General features: G+C 35.8%; 14 protein-coding genes across 14 annotated transcripts; 9 read left to right on the forward strand and 5 right to left on the reverse strand.

Moving 5' to 3' along the window:
• Window positions 1–206: 206 nt before the first annotated feature.
• Window positions 207–941, forward strand: FDP41_007800 (uncharacterized protein; the record flags this gene model as incomplete). Its single annotated transcript, XM_044711585.1, has 1 exon — window positions 207–941. One exon carries the CDS (start codon window positions 207–209, stop codon window positions 939–941), a length of 735 nt encoding a protein of 244 aa, XP_044568598.1.
• A 46-nt stretch (window positions 942–987) lies between these two features.
• On the reverse strand, window positions 988–1757 carry FDP41_007801 (uncharacterized protein; the record flags this gene model as incomplete). Its single annotated transcript, XM_044711586.1, has 5 exons — window positions 988–1235; window positions 1300–1467; window positions 1520–1567; window positions 1639–1653; window positions 1721–1757. 5 exons carry the CDS (start codon window positions 1755–1757, stop codon window positions 988–990), a joined length of 516 nt encoding a protein of 171 aa, XP_044568599.1.
• A 153-nt stretch (window positions 1758–1910) lies between these two features.
• On the forward strand, window positions 1911–3047 carry FDP41_007802 (uncharacterized protein; the record flags this gene model as incomplete). The annotated part of the gene is made up of 1 exon (XM_044711587.1): window positions 1911–3047. One exon carries the CDS (start codon window positions 1911–1913, stop codon window positions 3045–3047), a length of 1137 nt encoding a protein of 378 aa, XP_044568600.1.
• A 158-nt stretch (window positions 3048–3205) lies between these two features.
• FDP41_007803 (uncharacterized protein) lies at window positions 3206–4183 on the forward strand (the record flags this gene model as incomplete). The annotated part of the gene is made up of 1 exon (XM_044711588.1): window positions 3206–4183. One exon carries the CDS (start codon window positions 3206–3208, stop codon window positions 4181–4183), a length of 978 nt encoding a protein of 325 aa, XP_044568601.1.
• Window positions 4184–4967: 784 nt separating this feature from the next.
• Window positions 4968–7539, forward strand: FDP41_007804 (uncharacterized protein; the record flags this gene model as incomplete). Its single annotated transcript, XM_044711589.1, has 2 exons — window positions 4968–5588; window positions 5698–7539. The coding sequence occupies 2 exons, from the start codon at window positions 4968–4970 to the stop codon at window positions 7537–7539; spliced, it is 2463 nt and encodes an 820-aa protein (XP_044568602.1).
• A 674-nt stretch (window positions 7540–8213) lies between these two features.
• Window positions 8214–8795, forward strand: FDP41_007805 (uncharacterized protein; the record flags this gene model as incomplete). Its single annotated transcript, XM_044711590.1, has 1 exon — window positions 8214–8795. The coding sequence occupies one exon, from the start codon at window positions 8214–8216 to the stop codon at window positions 8793–8795; it is 582 nt and encodes a 193-aa protein (XP_044568603.1).
• A 61-nt stretch (window positions 8796–8856) lies between these two features.
• On the forward strand, window positions 8857–9303 carry FDP41_007806 (uncharacterized protein; the record flags this gene model as incomplete). Its single annotated transcript, XM_044711591.1, has 1 exon — window positions 8857–9303. One exon carries the CDS (start codon window positions 8857–8859, stop codon window positions 9301–9303), a length of 447 nt encoding a protein of 148 aa, XP_044568604.1.
• Window positions 9304–9506: 203 nt separating this feature from the next.
• Window positions 9507–10740, forward strand: FDP41_007807 (uncharacterized protein; the record flags this gene model as incomplete). The annotated part of the gene is made up of 2 exons (XM_044711592.1): window positions 9507–10370; window positions 10438–10740. 2 exons carry the CDS (start codon window positions 9507–9509, stop codon window positions 10738–10740), a joined length of 1167 nt encoding a protein of 388 aa, XP_044568605.1.
• A 377-nt stretch (window positions 10741–11117) lies between these two features.
• Window positions 11118–11930, reverse strand: FDP41_007808 (uncharacterized protein; the record flags this gene model as incomplete). Its single annotated transcript, XM_044711593.1, has 1 exon — window positions 11118–11930. One exon carries the CDS (start codon window positions 11928–11930, stop codon window positions 11118–11120), a length of 813 nt encoding a protein of 270 aa, XP_044568606.1.
• Window positions 11931–12084: 154 nt separating this feature from the next.
• FDP41_007809 (uncharacterized protein) lies at window positions 12085–12747 on the reverse strand (the record flags this gene model as incomplete). Its single annotated transcript, XM_044711594.1, has 1 exon — window positions 12085–12747. The coding sequence occupies one exon, from the start codon at window positions 12745–12747 to the stop codon at window positions 12085–12087; it is 663 nt and encodes a 220-aa protein (XP_044568607.1).
• Window positions 12748–13261: 514 nt separating this feature from the next.
• Window positions 13262–13849, forward strand: FDP41_007810 (uncharacterized protein; the record flags this gene model as incomplete). Its single annotated transcript, XM_044711596.1, has 1 exon — window positions 13262–13849. The coding sequence occupies one exon, from the start codon at window positions 13262–13264 to the stop codon at window positions 13847–13849; it is 588 nt and encodes a 195-aa protein (XP_044568608.1).
• A 203-nt stretch (window positions 13850–14052) lies between these two features.
• FDP41_007811 (uncharacterized protein) lies at window positions 14053–15712 on the reverse strand (the record flags this gene model as incomplete). Its single annotated transcript, XM_044711597.1, has 3 exons — window positions 14053–14299; window positions 14354–14560; window positions 14628–15712. 3 exons carry the CDS (start codon window positions 15710–15712, stop codon window positions 14053–14055), a joined length of 1539 nt encoding a protein of 512 aa, XP_044568609.1.
• A 314-nt stretch (window positions 15713–16026) lies between these two features.
• Window positions 16027–17533, forward strand: FDP41_007812 (uncharacterized protein; the record flags this gene model as incomplete). The annotated part of the gene is made up of 5 exons (XM_044711598.1): window positions 16027–16392; window positions 16450–16730; window positions 16789–16858; window positions 16917–17150; window positions 17204–17533. 5 exons carry the CDS (start codon window positions 16027–16029, stop codon window positions 17531–17533), a joined length of 1281 nt encoding a protein of 426 aa, XP_044568610.1.
• A 92-nt stretch (window positions 17534–17625) lies between these two features.
• Window positions 17626–18529, reverse strand: FDP41_007813 (uncharacterized protein; the record flags this gene model as incomplete). The annotated part of the gene is made up of 5 exons (XM_044711599.1): window positions 17626–17714; window positions 17770–17985; window positions 18113–18199; window positions 18269–18296; window positions 18500–18529. 5 exons carry the CDS (start codon window positions 18527–18529, stop codon window positions 17626–17628), a joined length of 450 nt encoding a protein of 149 aa, XP_044568611.1.
• Window positions 18530–18578: the final 49 nt, after the last annotated feature.

Consider the following 18578-nt stretch of genomic DNA (forward strand, 5'->3'; position numbering starts at 1 on the left):
TTTTTAAAAAATTAAATAATTATGAAGGGACTCAATAATATTTATGCAATTCTCGTAAGAGATGACAAGTTACGAAAAAATCTCAGAAGGCCAACCTATAGCCAAATTGACGTCATCAATAATCGCTCTCGGTTGCAGACATTGCCATCATCTTCTCTCTCTGAAACACTTTATTCCACAATCATCACAATCTCCACAGAATCATCATGCAACAACAACAACAACAACCAGGATTCGCCTCCGATCCTCAACAACAACAAATTCTTCACAATCTCTCCATAAAATGTTCCGAATATATTTCTCAACAAGATTGTTTTTCTCTACTTTCGCAATCAAATTGGAATTATGAATGGTGTGAAAGAATTCTATACACAATTCCGAATGTTATATTTTCACAAACTGGTATTCCGAAAGAATTAGGTCTCCGCCTCATTCTCTCAGAATCGAATTGCAATGAAGAAACTTGTCAACTCTATGTCAACATGGTACTCGATTTTGCTCATAAAACAAATCTAAATTGGTGGTTGTGTGTGGACTGTTTGAGTCAAGCCAAGTGGAGTGTAGAAATAGCTTTTGAAATGTTTCAACGATGCAAACATGAAATACCTGAGAGTGGGTTTGTGAATTTATCAAGAACGATTTCTGTTGTGAATACTAATGATGAATTTCAAGATAGTGGAGATGAAAATGAAAACATTACTTCGTACAACAACAACCACACCAACAACAATACTATGTTATCTTCATCAACAACAGCATCCCCTTGCATTGGAGGAGTTCTTTTGAACTCAAATCAGCAATTGTCATCATCGGCTTGTGATAATCCAAACATGTTAGACAATGATAACGTTCTTCACGAAAATACACCAGAAAGTTCTCCAAATGAAAGTGCCAACATTTTGAACACTGGACGAATATCCATTATTAGTAATTATTTCTGAGATTTTATTCAACACGAAAGCGAGAATTGAACTAGCTCTGTTCTCACTATTTCATATTCAATTTGTTCAATTTTCCTCTGATCATTTTGCAATAAGGATTCCTCTTTTCGTTTAAATTGAAATAATTTTGATGATACTCCTCTGCTGGATAGAACTCAGAAGCAGCTGTAATTTCTGTCACAATTGGAGATGTGAAATCCTTTTGTGCCTTTTCTTTGGATTCTAGAGCTTGTTGTTTTTGTGTCTCATCATGATAAAAAATAGCACTACGGTATTGAGTTCCAATGTCATGTCCTAATGATAGGGTGTCAGAGAGATTTGATTTTTCGATTTTGAAACAGTTTCGAATGATTCTTACCTTGGCGATTCAATTGAGTTGGATCATGACACTTCCAAAATACATCTAACAATTCCTTAAAAGATACATCCGATGGCTTGAATGTAATTTGAATGACCTCTGCATGACCTGTATTTCCATTGCACACTCGTTCATAGGTTGGATTTGGAATGTGACCACCCATATAACCTGTGATTGTGATAATAATAAATTTCACATTGATTGTTATGCATGGACCTACCTGAAACCACTTTTTCAACACCCTTTACACGTTGGAAAATTGCTTCCACTTTTTCAATTTCAACCATAATTAACAACAAACAGTTATTAAAAATAAATCTGAAATGATTCATCACGTACAGCACCAAAAACAACCTGCAATCACAAACGTTTTTCACCAATTCAAATTTAATAAACATGATTTGATCAATACAATAATTACCTCCTGCTAAGGTTGCGAGATTATGAGATGAAGACATTTTTTTCAATGTTTGAACCAGCTGTTCAAGAATGAGTGTTCGAGTTAAAAACAACAAAAACAACAACTCGTCATTTGGAGATATGCTTATGGCTCTGACAGGAGAGTGACTCTCTCATCCAATTTTCCCTCAGGAAGGACTAAACTCCAAAAAATGTCCCAAAATAGACATGAAGTCAACCTTTTAGACAAGCTGCCCTCGGAAATGAAAGCACATATTCTAAGTTTTCTTCCGATCCATGATATTGCCAATGGAGCAGGTCGTGTTGATAAATCATGGTTTGAATTGGTTTCTCCATCTCTCACCGATGAGATTGTTTCAAACATGATCCTTTCATCACGTAAAAATACAAATGAAATTCTTAACGATGATTACACGGTGGATGTTTGGAAAGAAATGATTCAACAATTTAAAGATAAAGTTGGTCCGTTGTTAAAACAAGAAGAGCCCATAAAACCGCTTACCACATACAAGAAAAGGAACAAATCAAATTCTTCAATTGATCAGCGAAATCATGACGTGAAAGATGATCACGATATTGCCTTTCAAAATTTTACTAAACTTTCAGAATGTAAACAATTAATGTTGAACTGGATGATAAAATCAAGGAAATGTCGTATTTGTGGAAAAGGTGTACAAAGTTTAAAAGAATTGCTCACTAGAAAAATAGTGAGCACTTGTAACTGTCCTGGATATATTTGTAGAGACAGCTGCTTTTTCAATGAGAGAATTGCTAATGAATCCATTAAGAGTTGCTCGAAATGTGGATACAAGTATGTCTTAAAACCTTCTAAAAAACACAACTCTGTATCCACTAAAATATTTAAGAATTATCCAGTGACTTCACGATTGGTACTGACAACTGTTTCATCTCTTTCCATCATACTGTTCATTTATTCCATTATTTCAGGTTTTGGTTATATTTTACCTCTGAATGATTTAAGTGACGTTTGGATATATTTGGAAGACATTTGGATTTTCAAGCATTTGTTTTTCTGGAAATATTTTGTGAATGGCATGTCATATATTTGCTTAATTGGATATCTACTTCTGGTGGTGGCTAGTATCGTTTCTATGGATTTTTCATCTCTCTCGCAAGGTGATGAAGGTGCTGCTGAAGTATTAGGTATTGTCTTGACAGTGGTTGCAGTGGTCACTATTCCATACTTGTTCCACAAATTTTCAAGAAAACACGTCACAAAGAAAGCCATTCTTGGCTCTCCTGTAGATATTTCAAATCCTTACAGTCGCACTGAAAATGCACAAGAAGAAGAATTGAATGGTGATTAAGGTGAATCAAACCATATTTAATTTTCATCAGTTCTAAATTAAGCGTCACACACAGTGATAAAAGTTTTTGATCAACACTTTCAAAGTTCTCAAGACGTCTTGATTTTGCAAAAGAGTCAAAACGAAAGAATTTATTCAATAAAGTGCGGAAGTAAAAAATGGCCAAACAAGCATGCTGTTCCTTTCCGTTCTTGAAGCACCGGATAGCATCGGATCCAACCACCACCACCATCCATCCTGTGAAATATTGCGCCAAATATTCAATAGTATTCTTTTTGAAAATGTTATTCAATGGAGTGCAGTGGATGGGTTGGTTGTGGGCAGTGACCATCTCGGAACAAGTATCACTGCTTCTCAACCTTGTTGAATGGAGGGACCTTCTTGTCATGTTTTCCATTACATGCAACGAAATATTGTGTTCACAACTTTTTGGAAGACTATTACTAGTGCTTGAAAAAAAGTTATGGACATTCAACACGAATGAACAACAGGACTATTGGATTGGAATTTACAAAGGCATGTTGGGATGTGTTGCCTCAGGTATCATGTTCGATTTTGTGGACCGAGCTGCATCCAAATATTTTCAAAAAGTAATGTTTAGTGACGTTTCAGTACTCGTATTGAGATGTTTATTTGTTTTTACTCTTGATCGAGCTGTCTATGCAGGTGTGATCTTTTTCTTAAATCAATTGGAATATATAAGTCGAATTAAGGAAATGCACCAAGAGCATCCAAGTTGCAAGAATGCTGAAACCACCACCATGATCACCAATAATAATCACACCAATTCCAACATCACAACCATTAGAGATTCTTTCAAGTCTCCACTTTTCAATGAATTTCTAACTTCCTACTCCTTTTCAACGAATATTGAGGGAGCTAGCATTGCAGGATATTCAGCTATTCTCTACAATTTATCCACCGAATTGGGAATTTATATCTCCAACCATTTAGGAACGCCAAACACTGTTTGGATACAATCTGGAGTTTCTTCACCATTGGTTTTGATTTTTACAGCATTTGCAATGGTTTTAAGCATGATGGAATTGACTTTGTTTTGCATTTCGAAAAGACTATTGCTGTATGTCACAACAACATGTTGTTGGTTAAATAGAAGAGCAAATGATCATTCATGAAATTGTCGAAACGCACTTCCTTTTACAAATGACGGGTCGAGAAGAGCACTTTTTGGGTCCATCTCTTGAACATTTAGGGAGAGCATGATTGTATCAGCCTGTTGAAACAATTCACGAAATTTCATTTGGCTACAAATCTGCATCCATCAAACGTCAAATTTTTATGACAACAAAATCACCAAGCGTTCATCACACAAAAAAACAGCGCCTGTTATTTCAACCGCTTTCCAAGTTGTGTTGCTGCTGGTTCACTCCATCACGCACACAGATAAGCCTTTTCCAATCATCCGTTGGTAGGTCTTTTACTTTTTCAACAAATCCTAACAACAACAACTTTGTTCTACATAAATGTTCATTCTTGTATCATGATGATGATCTTTTGAACTCTTGATGGAACGAATGATCTTCTTTGATGCGTGCAATACTATATTTTCCAATATAATGCGTGTGTGATGAACACTCAAATTGTGTTCACTATTATAAAGTGTGTATGAATCAGGAAACGAACATCACTTTATCCGTAATAATAAGAATAACAACAACAACACTCAAGTGCGCCCCTTATCAACTCAACTCGGATCAACAACAACGACATTACAACGACCACGACGACGTTTGATAACATTTGCATTTATCAGACCATCACCAACAACAACAACATCACCACCAAACAAACTCTAAAAATTATTGTCTGTTCTCGGATTTCCTCACATTTCAAAGAGATCCCCTTCTCCGTCTCACCACTCTCATCATCATTGTTGTTTCATCATCACCATTCTTTGAAATGAAGAAATTATTTAGCGGAAGTAGTAAAAAGACAAGTGGCAACACATCAACCAATACATCCATTTCTTCTTCAACCTCTGATCTCTCTTCGGGTGGTGTTGTCCAACAAACATCTTCACCTCAAGGTCAAACCCCAACCGTTTCAGAGCCTAGGGACACCATTGTGACAGGAACTTCGGGTACCATTAAAGATGTAGTGGCACTCATGTCTTCTTCGACACCAGCAGTCATTCAAACCAATATTTCTGCAAGTAGTAGTAGTGGTAATTCGATTGGAAGTAGCAATATTGGAGGTACAGCTCCATCTGCAAATCTGTATTACAACATTGTGAGTGCAAACCATGTGGTGAATAGTCCTGTAAAATTTGAACAACAAGTCGAAGCCAAAGTACAAGAAGTTGAAGCTACTCATATTCACTATAAAGCTTGTCAAAATGGTTTCAAAGGTCTCTTGAATGAGTCCACGGAATTAGGACGAACTGAAGAGTTGATGGGTCAACAATTGGTCAATTTTTCACACAAATTGCAAGCAGGAGATATTCATGCAAGACATTTGAAAGTTTTGGCAGAACAATTTGGAGAAAGTTTTAAAATCTTTTCAAGTGCCAGAAATATTTTGGTAAGTACCATCGAAGAAGAAGTTTAAGGCCCTTGTGAAATGACCATATATGCGTGTGTGTACAAATATAACTGTTCATTGTATGAATACTGCATGATAACATGATTAGAATCGAGCGGTTGAGGAAAAATATCTTAAAGAGCTCGCAGAAGTTCAAAACGACAACAAATTACAAGAAGCAAAAGAAAACAACTTTTTAGAAGCAGAATCGGACTATCAGAAACAATTAAGAAATATTAAATATTTCTTGGCATTACTAGAGATGAAAGATGCATTTGTGGAATATTATGAAAATTGTAATAAGGCCTTAAAGTCTATGGAAAAACATATTGACACAGCCATTAAGCAACAATTCGAGAATGGAGTATTCAGTTTTTCGGCACCTACTTCCAACATGAACAATTCCACTCATGCACTCACACCCAAGTCCAATCAAATATGCACACAATTCACTCTTGAACACATCATTTCACAAAATATGCCAAGTCGATCTGATGAATCAACTCTCTTTGGTGTTGAATTGAGAGAAGTTTTGAGGAGATTTGGTGAACCTTTTGGAATTCCAAAGAAAATCAAACAACTCATTGATTATATTGAGAAAAATTATTTAGAAAATGAAGGTTTGTTCCGTGTTCCTGGTCACACCAAGGGAATGGAAGACATGGCAGAAAAACTCAACACAAGTGAAATTGTAGATCTTGATCAAATTGAGCTTGTGAACAAACCACATACTCTTTGTGGTGTTTTGAAAAAGTATGCAAGAGAACTGCCACAACCTTTATTAACATTTGAATTGTATGATGACTTTATTGCTGTTGCCAAGCTTCCAGCAACGAATAACGAACTAAAACAAAAACAAAGGGAAGAACTCAAAGTGCTTGTCAACAAACTCCCTATTGAAAACTATAATCTTCTTGGACGGCTTTGTCAATTATTCCGTAAAATCACTCTCAATGAGGAAAAGACAAAAATGAATGCCAGTAACATTAGCAGAAGTTTTGGAACCAATTTAATGAGAACAAAAGTTCAAGACGATCAACGAATGCTCGTCGATTTGGAAAAGATTAATCTCGTTTGTGAACTCCTTGTGCAATATTGTGATGAATTGTTTCCAGGAGATTTAGACAGCAGACAAGCACAAGGAAAACGATTAAGCGAAGAAGAAATTGAAGAATGGAGAAGACTAAAATCAGGAGGTGGTGTCGCCAGTACTTCAAAGAATGGAACCATTTCATCCGTATCCTCCATAGAAGTTCACAATCATCATCAGCATGGACATGAGGATGTTGAAACCGATGAATCATCCATAAACTCTCCGAGAATGCCCTCACTCAAGAGAACACAATCTCAAACGAGCAAGTTTGCAAACTTCTCTAGCAATGACACACCAGGTGATTCTTCTGGTGGAGCACCTTTAGTGTCCAGTCTGCTCTCAAAGAGAAGTTTCACATTGAAAGCCAATGAAAATGTTGAAGTTCAAAGTAACTCTTCACAACGACAAAGTCTCAAAGGATGGATTGAAGTTCTTGACAAGACAAGAGGTAAATTCTATTACTTTAATCCTGCCACTGGTGAAACTTCTTGGAAACATCCCACTCACAACAAGAAGAAGGGTGTGATCAAAGATGACAATGGAAAACTGACGAGTATGGTCGATTCTCGTGACTCTGTTATCGATTCAACTGATGAATCTCACATGGAATCTGTGAAATTAATCATGAACTGTTCTGGAAAAGTAGAACAAGGTAATTTAACGGAAATTCAAGAATTTTTGAAACAACACGTTCTGACCAGTCATCTCGAAGCAGCAGAAAAGATTTCAGAAATACTTTCTGCTGCACCATTTTCATGGATAATTTCAGAACCTAATCATTCAAGTAATACGTTCACAATAGAACAATTAGAAATATTTAACACTAAGTTACAAGTGTTATCCAAAAACTATTTGTAATCATATTGCAATTAAATCATTTTTGTATTCAGAAAGACAGGAGTGTCATATGAAAAACTACCGAGTTGTTTCACCCTTGGTTTTGTCATTCATTTCCAAAAAAGAGAGGTCAATATCAATTTATTTAACAACCCAACACTCTCTTTGCAACTTGGAACTTGTGATCTTTCCATTGAAGCCTCCATTGATTCTTTTGGTAATCTTATCAAAGTTTGCTTGACTGCAATCGGCCTATGAAGGAAGAAAAGACTTGGGAAATATTCATCCAGGAGATGGTGTTCGTGTAAGTAGAAGTAGTAGTAGAAATAGATGCAACAATCACTTTCCACTTGCAAACTCCACAAACCAATTGAGATCTCCAGACTCATGAGCGAGTTGTGCTATTATTATTACATGTTAGGGAATCATTTGATGGTTTTACATGAAACAGTCAGCACAAGAAACACATGGACTACAAATAAGAGAAGTACACTCAATGCATGATTGTTAACACGTTATAATCTCTGATTGTCACTTTTCATGACCACCCCATCATTTTCTCAAAATTATTTTATTGATGACCTGAATGGTTCCATTCCCATTATCAAACACACATGAGTTGTTGTTTCTGTTCCTCAAAATCTTCATAGGGCCAACAATGAAAAGCGAGTGGTTTCCATAAAAGTCTTTAAAAAATGCAAACCACTCAACAACACTCTCATCATCATTCGAATAGTTCATCAACCAACCACGTTCATCACCAGCAACAACAAAATACACTCTCCCACGTTCATCACCATGCAACATCTCATTCACCCACTTCTTCGGGAGTGGTAGTTTCATCTGGATCATCTACACGAAAGTTTTCTTCTTCTTCTTCAAATAATAATAGTAGTAATCAACCTTCAAATAACGACAAACTTTCGGAGCACGAAATCAACAAGTTGCACAAGTGGAAAGACAATCTAGAAGATGATCACTATATATGCCCAATAAGTCATGTTCTGATGAGAGATCCAGTGATCTTATCGGAAAGTGGAATAACATTTGATAGAGAATCGATCACACAATGGCTCCAAACAAAGAACACTTGTCCTATTACAAAGAAACAGCTAACAACCAAGAATTTAATTCCAAACTATAGTACAAAGAATCTCATTCATCATGCCATGAAAAAGAACATTTCTAAAGTTAAGCACTTTGTCGAGAAGAGAATTGCAGAAAAGCGAGGTTTAAGTGAATGCATGGATGTAGTGAGAGATTTTACAAATAATTGATAAACATGAACTTTCATGCTGGAGAGACATGATGATCTTAAAATACAAGATTAAGATTGCCATGGGTAGCCCTACCACAAACCCACAAGCATGGAGCGATTATTTGACACGAGAATTTTTGACTCATGCAAACTTAACTGACACCTCCTCCACGCTAACGAAGTACACAGAAGATAGCTCACTTATTTCCACTTTATATTCCATGCTTGAAGAGCTTTCTTCTTTTGATAGTGGTAATGAACCAATTTACTTAACAGTCAAAACAACTCTGGAGCAAGAAACAAAACGAAAGCAAGAAGCTGAGCTTCGTATCAAGATTGAAAAAGAAAAGAAAGCCAAAATTTTAGAAGAAAGAAGACGAAGAGAACTTAGAAGAGCAGCCTCTATTCAGCAACAACAAGACGATTGGACGATTGGAGCTGCTGTTGTTGGTGTTTTAGGTGCAACTGCCTTGGCGGCTGTTGGAATTTATGCTCTATTCAAACCTTCACGAGATGATAAGAGATAATGAGTCACATGTGTTGCCTCACATCATCAATTGCTTTCCTGTATACTAATATACTCTGAATCAACATTTCGTCAATAATTCGACTAATATTAATACTACTATTGTACAATGTATGTAAATTAACCACAAACGTTATTAACTGTAAATAAATTTGAAACAGATGACAATTTTGTGAAAATTCAATACTCTCTCCACTTAAAAATATGGGTCAATATCTCTCGCTCTCTCTCCCTTCAGTCTGTGTTCGGTACAACTCGGCTTTTGAAATTGATTCCACCTTGCATCATCTCGGTGATGATCAATTTCAAAACTCTGAACTCATCTATCCATTATTTATACCTGATATCTTGTCCGAAATATTTTCTTATTTTGATAACTACACTGTTTATTTCCGATGTGCCAACGTTTGTAAAACGTGGAGATATTGTGCATGGTATTTGTTGAACGATTTTAAATTTCGTTACGATGAAAATTTAGAATTATTAATATTGGGAAAGGAAGATCAACAACATGCTGTTGCTCGTTCTCAAACTAAAAAAGGAATATCCTCTCAGATATTGAAATCACACAATTTGTATGAGCTAAGAAATAGAATGCTGGAAAAACTCCTCGATCACGTGGTTTGCAATGCCAAATACTTGAAAAAGTTTCGAGTCTTAGATGCTCAACAACATGTTGCTTTTAACAAAATGATTACCAATGAGAGAATTGAACATTTGACCAACTCATGCTCGGATTTATTGGATACCATCGACTTGACTGCATGTAATTATTTGAAAGAGAGTGCATTTCAAAATATTTCAAAAAAGTGTGGACAAAATTTAGTTTACCTCAAGCTACGATACAGTGAAAGTATTCATGACGTGTTGTGTGAAAAATACATTGCATCCATGCAAAAGTTGAAATATTTGAATTTGTCAAAATGTCCATATGTTGGATTGTATGGATTGATACATATTTCTAAAGGATGTACATGTTTAGAAGTATTGGACGTCTCTGGTTGCTTGAAAATTTCCAACTTTTCATTTCTAAATAATTTTTCAACTTTGAAGGAACTCTATGTCCAGGTTAGTATGATAATGTCGTCATGATTTGGTACATTTGAAATATTCGATATGGAAAACACCGCAATAGGATACACTCTATTCTTCAGACGACATTCAATATATTCCATCTACATTGGAAAAGCTCAATGTTCGACGAACATATAACTTGAAACAACTTGATATTTCTAAAATTGCACATTTGAAAGAACTTGACATTTCTTATTGCTCTCCATTACTTAATATCCATGATTCAAATAATCAAATGGTGACAACAAGGTGGGAGACACTATCTGCAGTAAGCAATGAATGGATAGAAAAGTTGGTATCAATATCTCCAAAATTGAAAGAGCTTGAAATTGGTAAGTATTCAGAACTCTTATTCGCACAATGAGTATCACAAAATTGTCAATCAATAGGTTTTCTTAAATTCGAAACCAATGAACAAAAGTCAAATTTTTTCTTATCTATTGAGCGCATAAAAACGAAGGTTGTAAAATAGAAATTGGAATTCCATTCTTAAATTATTTACAAAGGAAGGAACGCGACAATTTCTTGTGACCTCCACACACAAATTAACAGGCTGGGGCATTGAAAAAATGGTTTTCTGAAGAGATTCAATTCTACCCTTCGATTCTTGCACACCTGTGGCAAATTTTTGCCACCGTAGAAAAAACCATTTTGTCCTCCTAATTTATTGTGATTCAACTTCCCAACTTTGTCCTGCGCCTCTGTTACTTTTTTGCTTAGGTCATGAATGGAAGTATCATGCTATAAGAAGACCATCTCACCACTGCTCTTTTTAATGCCTAGAGGAATAGAATGATTTTCTTCTGCCCATTCTGCAAACATCTCCTTGAATGATTCATAACCATACGCTTTGTATAATATTCCTCTTTCTCTAAGTCTTTCATGCACAATTGACAAGTTGAATCGTGAAACATTGACTTTCAGATCATTAACAATTTCCGTGATGGCTTTCTTCACCTCCTTCTTTGTGAAGCTTTTGACAGAAACATTTTGGTTGGTTATTATTTTTCGGGATGGATTGTTATTTGTGGCATCAGCTACATTTGAAAGGCTGTCTACCTTTTTGAGCACGCTAATTGGATTGGAAAATATTAACTCTCCGTTCTTTGGGTCTGTCACCAACTTGAACTGAGGATGTTCCTGTTTCCAATCATCAAATAACGACTTGAAAGATGAATATCCTAAAGATTTGTAAAATATTCCTCTTTCCCTTAGACGTTCATGAACATATGACAAATTGAAGCTTGAAGCTCCTGCAAAGTACAATTTCTTCACCACATTCGTTATCATATTCTTAACTACCTCTACGTCACTATTCTTGGCTGGTTTCAATAATTGACTAAGAGCAGCGATAAGGTTTTCCTGTTTCTCTCTTGTTGCTGAAGCTTCAGGAGTAAGAGTATTTTGATTGGAGGTCACATCATTCTTTGATTCTTTTCTCGGTGACATCTTTGGAGACAAAGTCTTCGTATTTTTAGAAGGGCTCGAAGATAAAGGTTCCGATTCTTCGCAAGTAGGGCTCACACAATTACTGCTGTTAGATTTCTTTAACATGTTACTGCTACACTGCAACACGCCTGTACACAGACCAGTCAGAATTTCATGAGGTGTTGTGTGTGAAGGTAATAACCAACATTCCTTATCCTCTTCAATAATTGCCCTAACAATTGGAACATAGTCACTGTCACTAGAGGCAATGATAAAGACATCATACGGCTTTTTTTCTTTCCAAGTCTCGAATAATGTCAATAGCAAGGGCAATGTCTGTCGTGTTTTTCCTAGAATTCACTTTAGGGCAATTAATGAGTTGATGAGAATATTGCAATTCAGAAGGAAGTTTTGAGAATTGTATCAAATCGCCAAATATTTTCTTTGATATGATTTTGAACTGATACTTAGTTTCAATTTCTTCAAGAACACTTGAATAGTCAGCATGAGCATCTGTGCGAATTGGGAAATTATCAAGATCAATGTATATGGCTGCTGTTTTTCTCTTATGATCACGAGAGAGGACACTGGCCAAGCCTTGTTGTGGTAGTGTTGTTCTAGTTTCATCTTGGAGTGATGGAGGACGTGACTGGGAAGGAAAATAGGAAGTCTTTTCATGGACTTGTTTCTCAGTATTATTGCGACACATTTCATTTCGAGTTTCTTTCATTTGAGACAAGTTCATTGAAGGGATCGAAGATGGAAGTTGCGAAGAGTCGTCGTCGCCATTGCAACAATTAGAAGAACGAACATGAGCATTGGAAACATGAGACTGAACTTGTTTGACAATAGGAATGGCAGGAGAGGAATAACGTGGGGTGGAAGGATCGGAATTGGAGAAGAGACAAATTTTCATGGTGTTTGGAGGTGATGATGTATTCATGCTGGAATGTTTTTCGTCAAGAGCTTTTTTTTGATGGTTTGAAGTGCAAAGGCTCTCTTGAGGTATTAATAGTTTAATGGAAATCAGCAATTGACACGGAAGACGGAACGAGAGGGGATTTGGGAATTCTGAAAGCAAAATGGTCAATCACAGAATGCAATCAATGAATTGGGTGATTTCGTTTTTTGATTGGTTCATTTTCAAGCGTGGTTCATTAGGATTGGTCATCTTTAATTTCATCCAGAACTCGACAAGAGATGAATTTTTCTTAAACCCTTAACAACAACATCTCGATTTCTTTCAAGGTTGCGCTTGCTACAATTCCAATATTGGATGCTTTCTTCTCGTTTGGCCATTTGTGGAAATTTATCACCAGTGATGCATGGAAGCCATAATCATGACTAGTACTGACCCATCACAAAACATTATGACAAAAACACAAACGAGTTGAAAGCACTTGAAAGGTAAATGTTCTCTTTCGTTGTAAACATGTCAAATAGAAATAACGCAAAAAATGGAACTACTCATATTCGGAGGTATTGCCTTGTTCTCTGCTGGTGTTGGAGCAGGCTATTACACGTGCTATTACAAACCACTTTCGGAGGCTGAGGAAAGGAATGTAAAACAAACTCCTTCAATGTTGATTGAAGAATCATCAAGCGTGGAGTCGATTGTAAATAACGGGAAAATTACTGAACGAGATTATTTTCATAAACTAGGAAGAGCCAGTGGTAATCGAAATTCATCCGAATTATTGATGGATGGAATAATTATAAATAATAATAATCACGATGATATTGAAAATGAAGGAGTTTCAAACACGATGGAAGGATATGAAGAGTTACCCGAACATGCCATTTCTCTAGTACTGCAAAAAACAGGAAAACAAGTAACATCACACACAAGTGCAGTACGATTTGATAAGAATCCATTGAATAATCACAGCAGCAACAAAGGCTCGTCACCTGTATCGAGCAATCAAGTGGTGTCTGAAAATTTGGACGGTGATATTGATCTAGATAAGTTTTTGCGAAAGGAACAAGAAATGAAAGACAAAGCCTTTGAAGAAAGCATTAAGGAAAAACATCCGTATGGATTTTGAGCTGTGCACAACTACCAACAATGGAAACAAAATTGTACTATATTAACGATATTATTATTGAAAAGAGAAATGATACCATGGGGTCGTGAGAAGGTTGTCAGGCCTGCGTTTGAGCTCATTGTATGCGAACGACCACCAAAATTCTAATGTTTAAACAAGGTGAACATGTACATTACTAGCAAAAGAGCTAGAATAACATCATGTTAATTTTCGTCGTCTGATTCACTTTCAGTGTCTGACACTTCAATTTCTACTACCTTTCGCTTGTTGGGCTGCGATTTTTCTTGGGCAGTTTCAATCGTTTTCATTACAGCATTTCTGGCAACCAGATCAATTTGTTTGTCTGTTAAATTCTTTGTCTTGCTATTGGCAAGTAAGTCTTGTTTGATCAGAGAGGATCTTGCTGCCACAAAATACTTTGCACTTCTTGAATTTGAAGCCAAGTGGTCACTAATGATGTTTTGTAAGCAATGATGCAGGCCAAGCAAATATAATACTACTTACACAACTGCATTCGTGACTTGTCCGTCAATCTTTGGTTTTGGCTTCTTCTTTTTTGTTAGATCAGGCAAGTCTTTTGGTTTTTCATCAGAGTGAGTTCTCACCAGTTTTTTGATATTCACTGTTGGGTCAATAAACAAGGTCACACCAAAATAATTGAAAACTGTTGGTTTTTCGAACGCATTTGCTACTTTCTCCACAATGTTCGAGCTAAGAAAAATTTAAGTAAGGCCATCAAAATGTAAATTCTAAACAATTGATATCATCATTAACGTACCCATTGCATTCAACTCTACTGTTTTGAACTTCGCTGCTCTTCTTATTGAAATGATAGAGACAATACCTGCTCACAGCTGTATTAATAGGACATGAGCAAAAGGAATGAGGAGATTGTTTTGAAGAGGAAGAGGATGGATTGGATTGTTGTGAAGTTTTGTCTTCATTCATGTCATCATCGTTATGCTTTCTCTTCTTCTTCTTCTCGTTTAACATACTCAAAAGCTTCAAATTATTTCCTGTATACTTGTTAAAGTCCATAGGAACATAGGCACAAGTTCCATAATGTTTAGCTTTCCCAATAATCCTAAATGAAGTTGTTTTTGTCTCTACAACAAATGCCATGGGACTTGATTCAGTACACAATGTTGACAATGTGTTGTCTGTATCTGTTTCTTTCCTATTGATTTGCAATATAACAGGATTTGCCAAGATTATGACATGTCCTCTAGCAAGTTCTTCAATATTTTCTTTTTTGTTTGCATTTCGATTTTCTGAGATTGGAATCAACATCACAGCACACATGTCATTCAAATTATCTGACACTCTCCAAACACTAAACTCTACTCCTTTGGCTTGACAAATTAATGGAGGAAGCTCCTCCATGAGAGTAAATATTGTACACCAATTGGAATAGAGGTTATAAATGTCATACTTCTCATTGTTCACACAATCTTGATATAACTCATTCAACGTTACAAATGTGTATGGAGTGACACATTCCTTAATTTGTTGATTTGTTAATTTTCGATGGATGAGTTCTAGCTTGGAAAAATTTTCAATTGGTTCATCGATGACTTCACTTCCATTGTTTTGTTGACTTGTAAAGTTGAGAGTGAAAATCTTTTTCACACGTTTCCTTGTAGACTCAATGAGAGTATTTGTTGAGCCATGGGGAGTGGTACTTTGTTTTGAATTTATGGAAGGTTCTATTGCTGTGTTGTTAGTAACAAGTTTGTTCTTCTTTTTCTCCGACAGTTCGTTTCGCTTCCGAATCATTTCCGAAGGATCTTTGAAGGCTTTTGCAACTTCCATGTTCGGAACCAAATTAATCGTTGGTTTGATGTAATTGTTTTTTCTGTACATGTTGATTTATTTAATAATGTCCACGTTCTTATTGTTCAATTCTTCCCCAATAATATATTAATTGAATATATTTAAATCATTAAAAAATGTCACTCGATGTGGAATAATCTTTCGGAAGTCAATTTTTTGTTTTGAAGAATTTCAAAACGGCTTTTTTGCGCGCCATTTTTGCATCACCAAAAAAATTTCAAAACAAAACATCAAAAACTTGGTATTTGCTTCTCCACGATCGGAATTGTTTTAATACAACTACACCACACAAAATTTCGGAAATACATCTTCAAAACCACCAATACCAGACACCTAAAAGCAAAATGAAACGCCGATTGTTGAAAGTTGTAGAACATGATCCCGATACAAACAAAGATGAAATTGAATATCGAAAGATATTACAAGAGTTTCAAAACAGAAATAAGGAAGCAGAGGAAATTACTTTTTCTGACAGCATCAGTGAAATGCTGTATAAATTTGGATTGAAAGACTACAAGGCTGTGAGTCCAAAGTTCCAAGTTATTTATACAAAAATCAAATATTGTTTATTTGTAATTTTTGGATTTTTGTTGAGTTTGTTGTATCAATCTGGAAAGAAGAGTTTAAACCCTTTATTAGTGCATTTAGGTTTGCCTGGTGGTTTAGATGATGTTCCTGTTGTCATTCATTTCGTTGCCATTTCTCTCACTGTAAGTGATCAAAGCATTTAAGTAATTTATTTATCTATTGAATGAATTTGGATTTAGATGTTCTTTGGAATTCACGCGGTACTGTGTTCACCACTTGTGAGAATTTCTCAAAGAACAAAGAATCAATTTCAATCGATGAATTTTCTTAAGGTTAAAATTCCTCTCTTTTTATTGTGTCTTGCAGCACCCTATGTGATCATTCCAGAGTCAGTGATTAACTTCTACGTTACATCATCAAAATATATACTTTTCGTGTTTATGGTACTTCAATCAATTTTTATCATTGATTTTGCATACAGATGGGGACGAAGCTGGCAAGAGGAGGATGATTGGAGATGGTACGTTCTTAGTTTCCAAGTGATTTCACGCATGTGTTAACTCGCTTTCTTACTTTAGGGATACTGCATTGATATCAATCTCTTGCATTTTCATTGTCTCAACTGTGGCCATATTTGTAGCCTCCTTCGTATGTATCATTCTTTACAATTTTTTCCTTAATACCATCATCATTATAATTCTAATAGTTCTATAGTGGATTTAAGAGCTCTGGATGTCTATTGAACTTTTATGTTACAATATTTACTTGCATCCTCAGTTTTATTTTACTCATTGCATCCTTATTTACGGAGCATTCTTCGCTGTTTAGTGGAAGTATGATAACTTTCTACATTGCCACAATATCATTGAACGTTATTGTCAGCAAACCAATCACAGACAAGATGTGCTCTTTATCAGGAGGATATCCTGTCACATTGGCAGTAAGTATCTTGGACATTAGTTGTTGAAACACCAACATCGACGTTTTTATCAGGCGATGCTTTTCACCACAGCAGCCGCTATTTACAGTGCAATTTATTCAACCACTGGCATCCAATTCTTGCTTCACTTTTTGTGGTATGGAGAAGAACCAGAAGAGGATGAGCAGCACGATTTTGTAAAGAATGACACATCACTCAACAATAGCTACTTTTTCTTCCATGTCTTCATGACTCTCTGCTCGTGCTTTGTGACAACATTTTTCCAAGATTTTCATGGATGGACTGAGCTTGGAGTTCAAGCCTTCTTCCTTTTGTTCACGATCGCGATGTATGGATGGAGTTTGATGGCTCCCTATGTCCTGTATTGGAGAAGATTTGATTGAGAAATTTATTGTTTGCTGAATTACATTCGTTTATTATTAAAAGGAAGAGCTCTTATGCTCCACTCCTTTACATGGTGGTTAGAGTTTACATTTTACTTGGCATATTTCATTGTCCATTCTTTAGCAGTTTTCAAAGCCTGATCTTGGTCTCTCTTCCAATCTTCTGCAACATCGTTTGCCACTAAAAAGGAATCATAAAGAGTTATTAATAATTGCATTGTTTCCAATAAACTTACATGGATCGTCAGGGTTTGGAGATGACATCAAGGCCTGAATACTCAACAAGAGAGTTCTAATTTGCAATGCAGGAGACCACTTGTCTTTAAGAATGTCCAAACAAATTCTTCCTAGTTTGTCAATATTTGGGTGGTAAATTTTCGTTAAGAATCTAACCTTTGGTGCAGCCATTGGATAATCATCAGGAAGAAACAACTCCAACTTGAATAAACCGCCTGTTGTGATTGAAATTTAACATCATTCAGGTAAGGTCAATATCAAGTAAAATTATTCAAATAATGAACGAGAGAGCCGTCATATAAAATTAATTCAAATAACAAAATAATATTCCACGAGTCCTACCTTCGTATGGAGTATGTGGTGGGCCTTCAATTGAGACATTAAAGTAACGCATATTGTCTTCAGCAGGTGTGGCAGTTATTCCCGAAACTAAATCAAATAATTAAGAGGTCAACATTGTACAAACTGATAAATTGTTGATTCTCAAAAGTTACTTACTTGGCTCAGTCATGAGCTTTTGGGTTTCCTATACATCACAAAAGCATTGTGATTGATCAAAATAAATCAACAAAATACAACAGTCAAATTCGGAAACGATTTTTACAGATGAAGGAATGAGAAATAATAAAGAATCAAATTTTGATTGGTCCAAGGATTAACCATATGCAGCACAAGTTTGAAGCAATAGGTTGTTGATGAAGGATGGAGGACATCAGTCGACGCACCTACCTTGATGATTCTTCTTGGCAAACTATTCATTTTTTGTGGTCTGTGTTTTAAAAAACATCAGAGTTCTCAACTGCAAATT

The sequence above is a fragment of the Naegleria fowleri genome, assembly GCF_008403515.1.
Source record: "Naegleria fowleri strain ATCC 30894 chromosome Unknown tig4, whole genome shotgun sequence".
In the NCBI taxonomy this organism is placed as follows: domain Eukaryota; phylum Heterolobosea; class Eutetramitea; order Acrasida; family Naegleriidae; genus Naegleria; species Naegleria fowleri.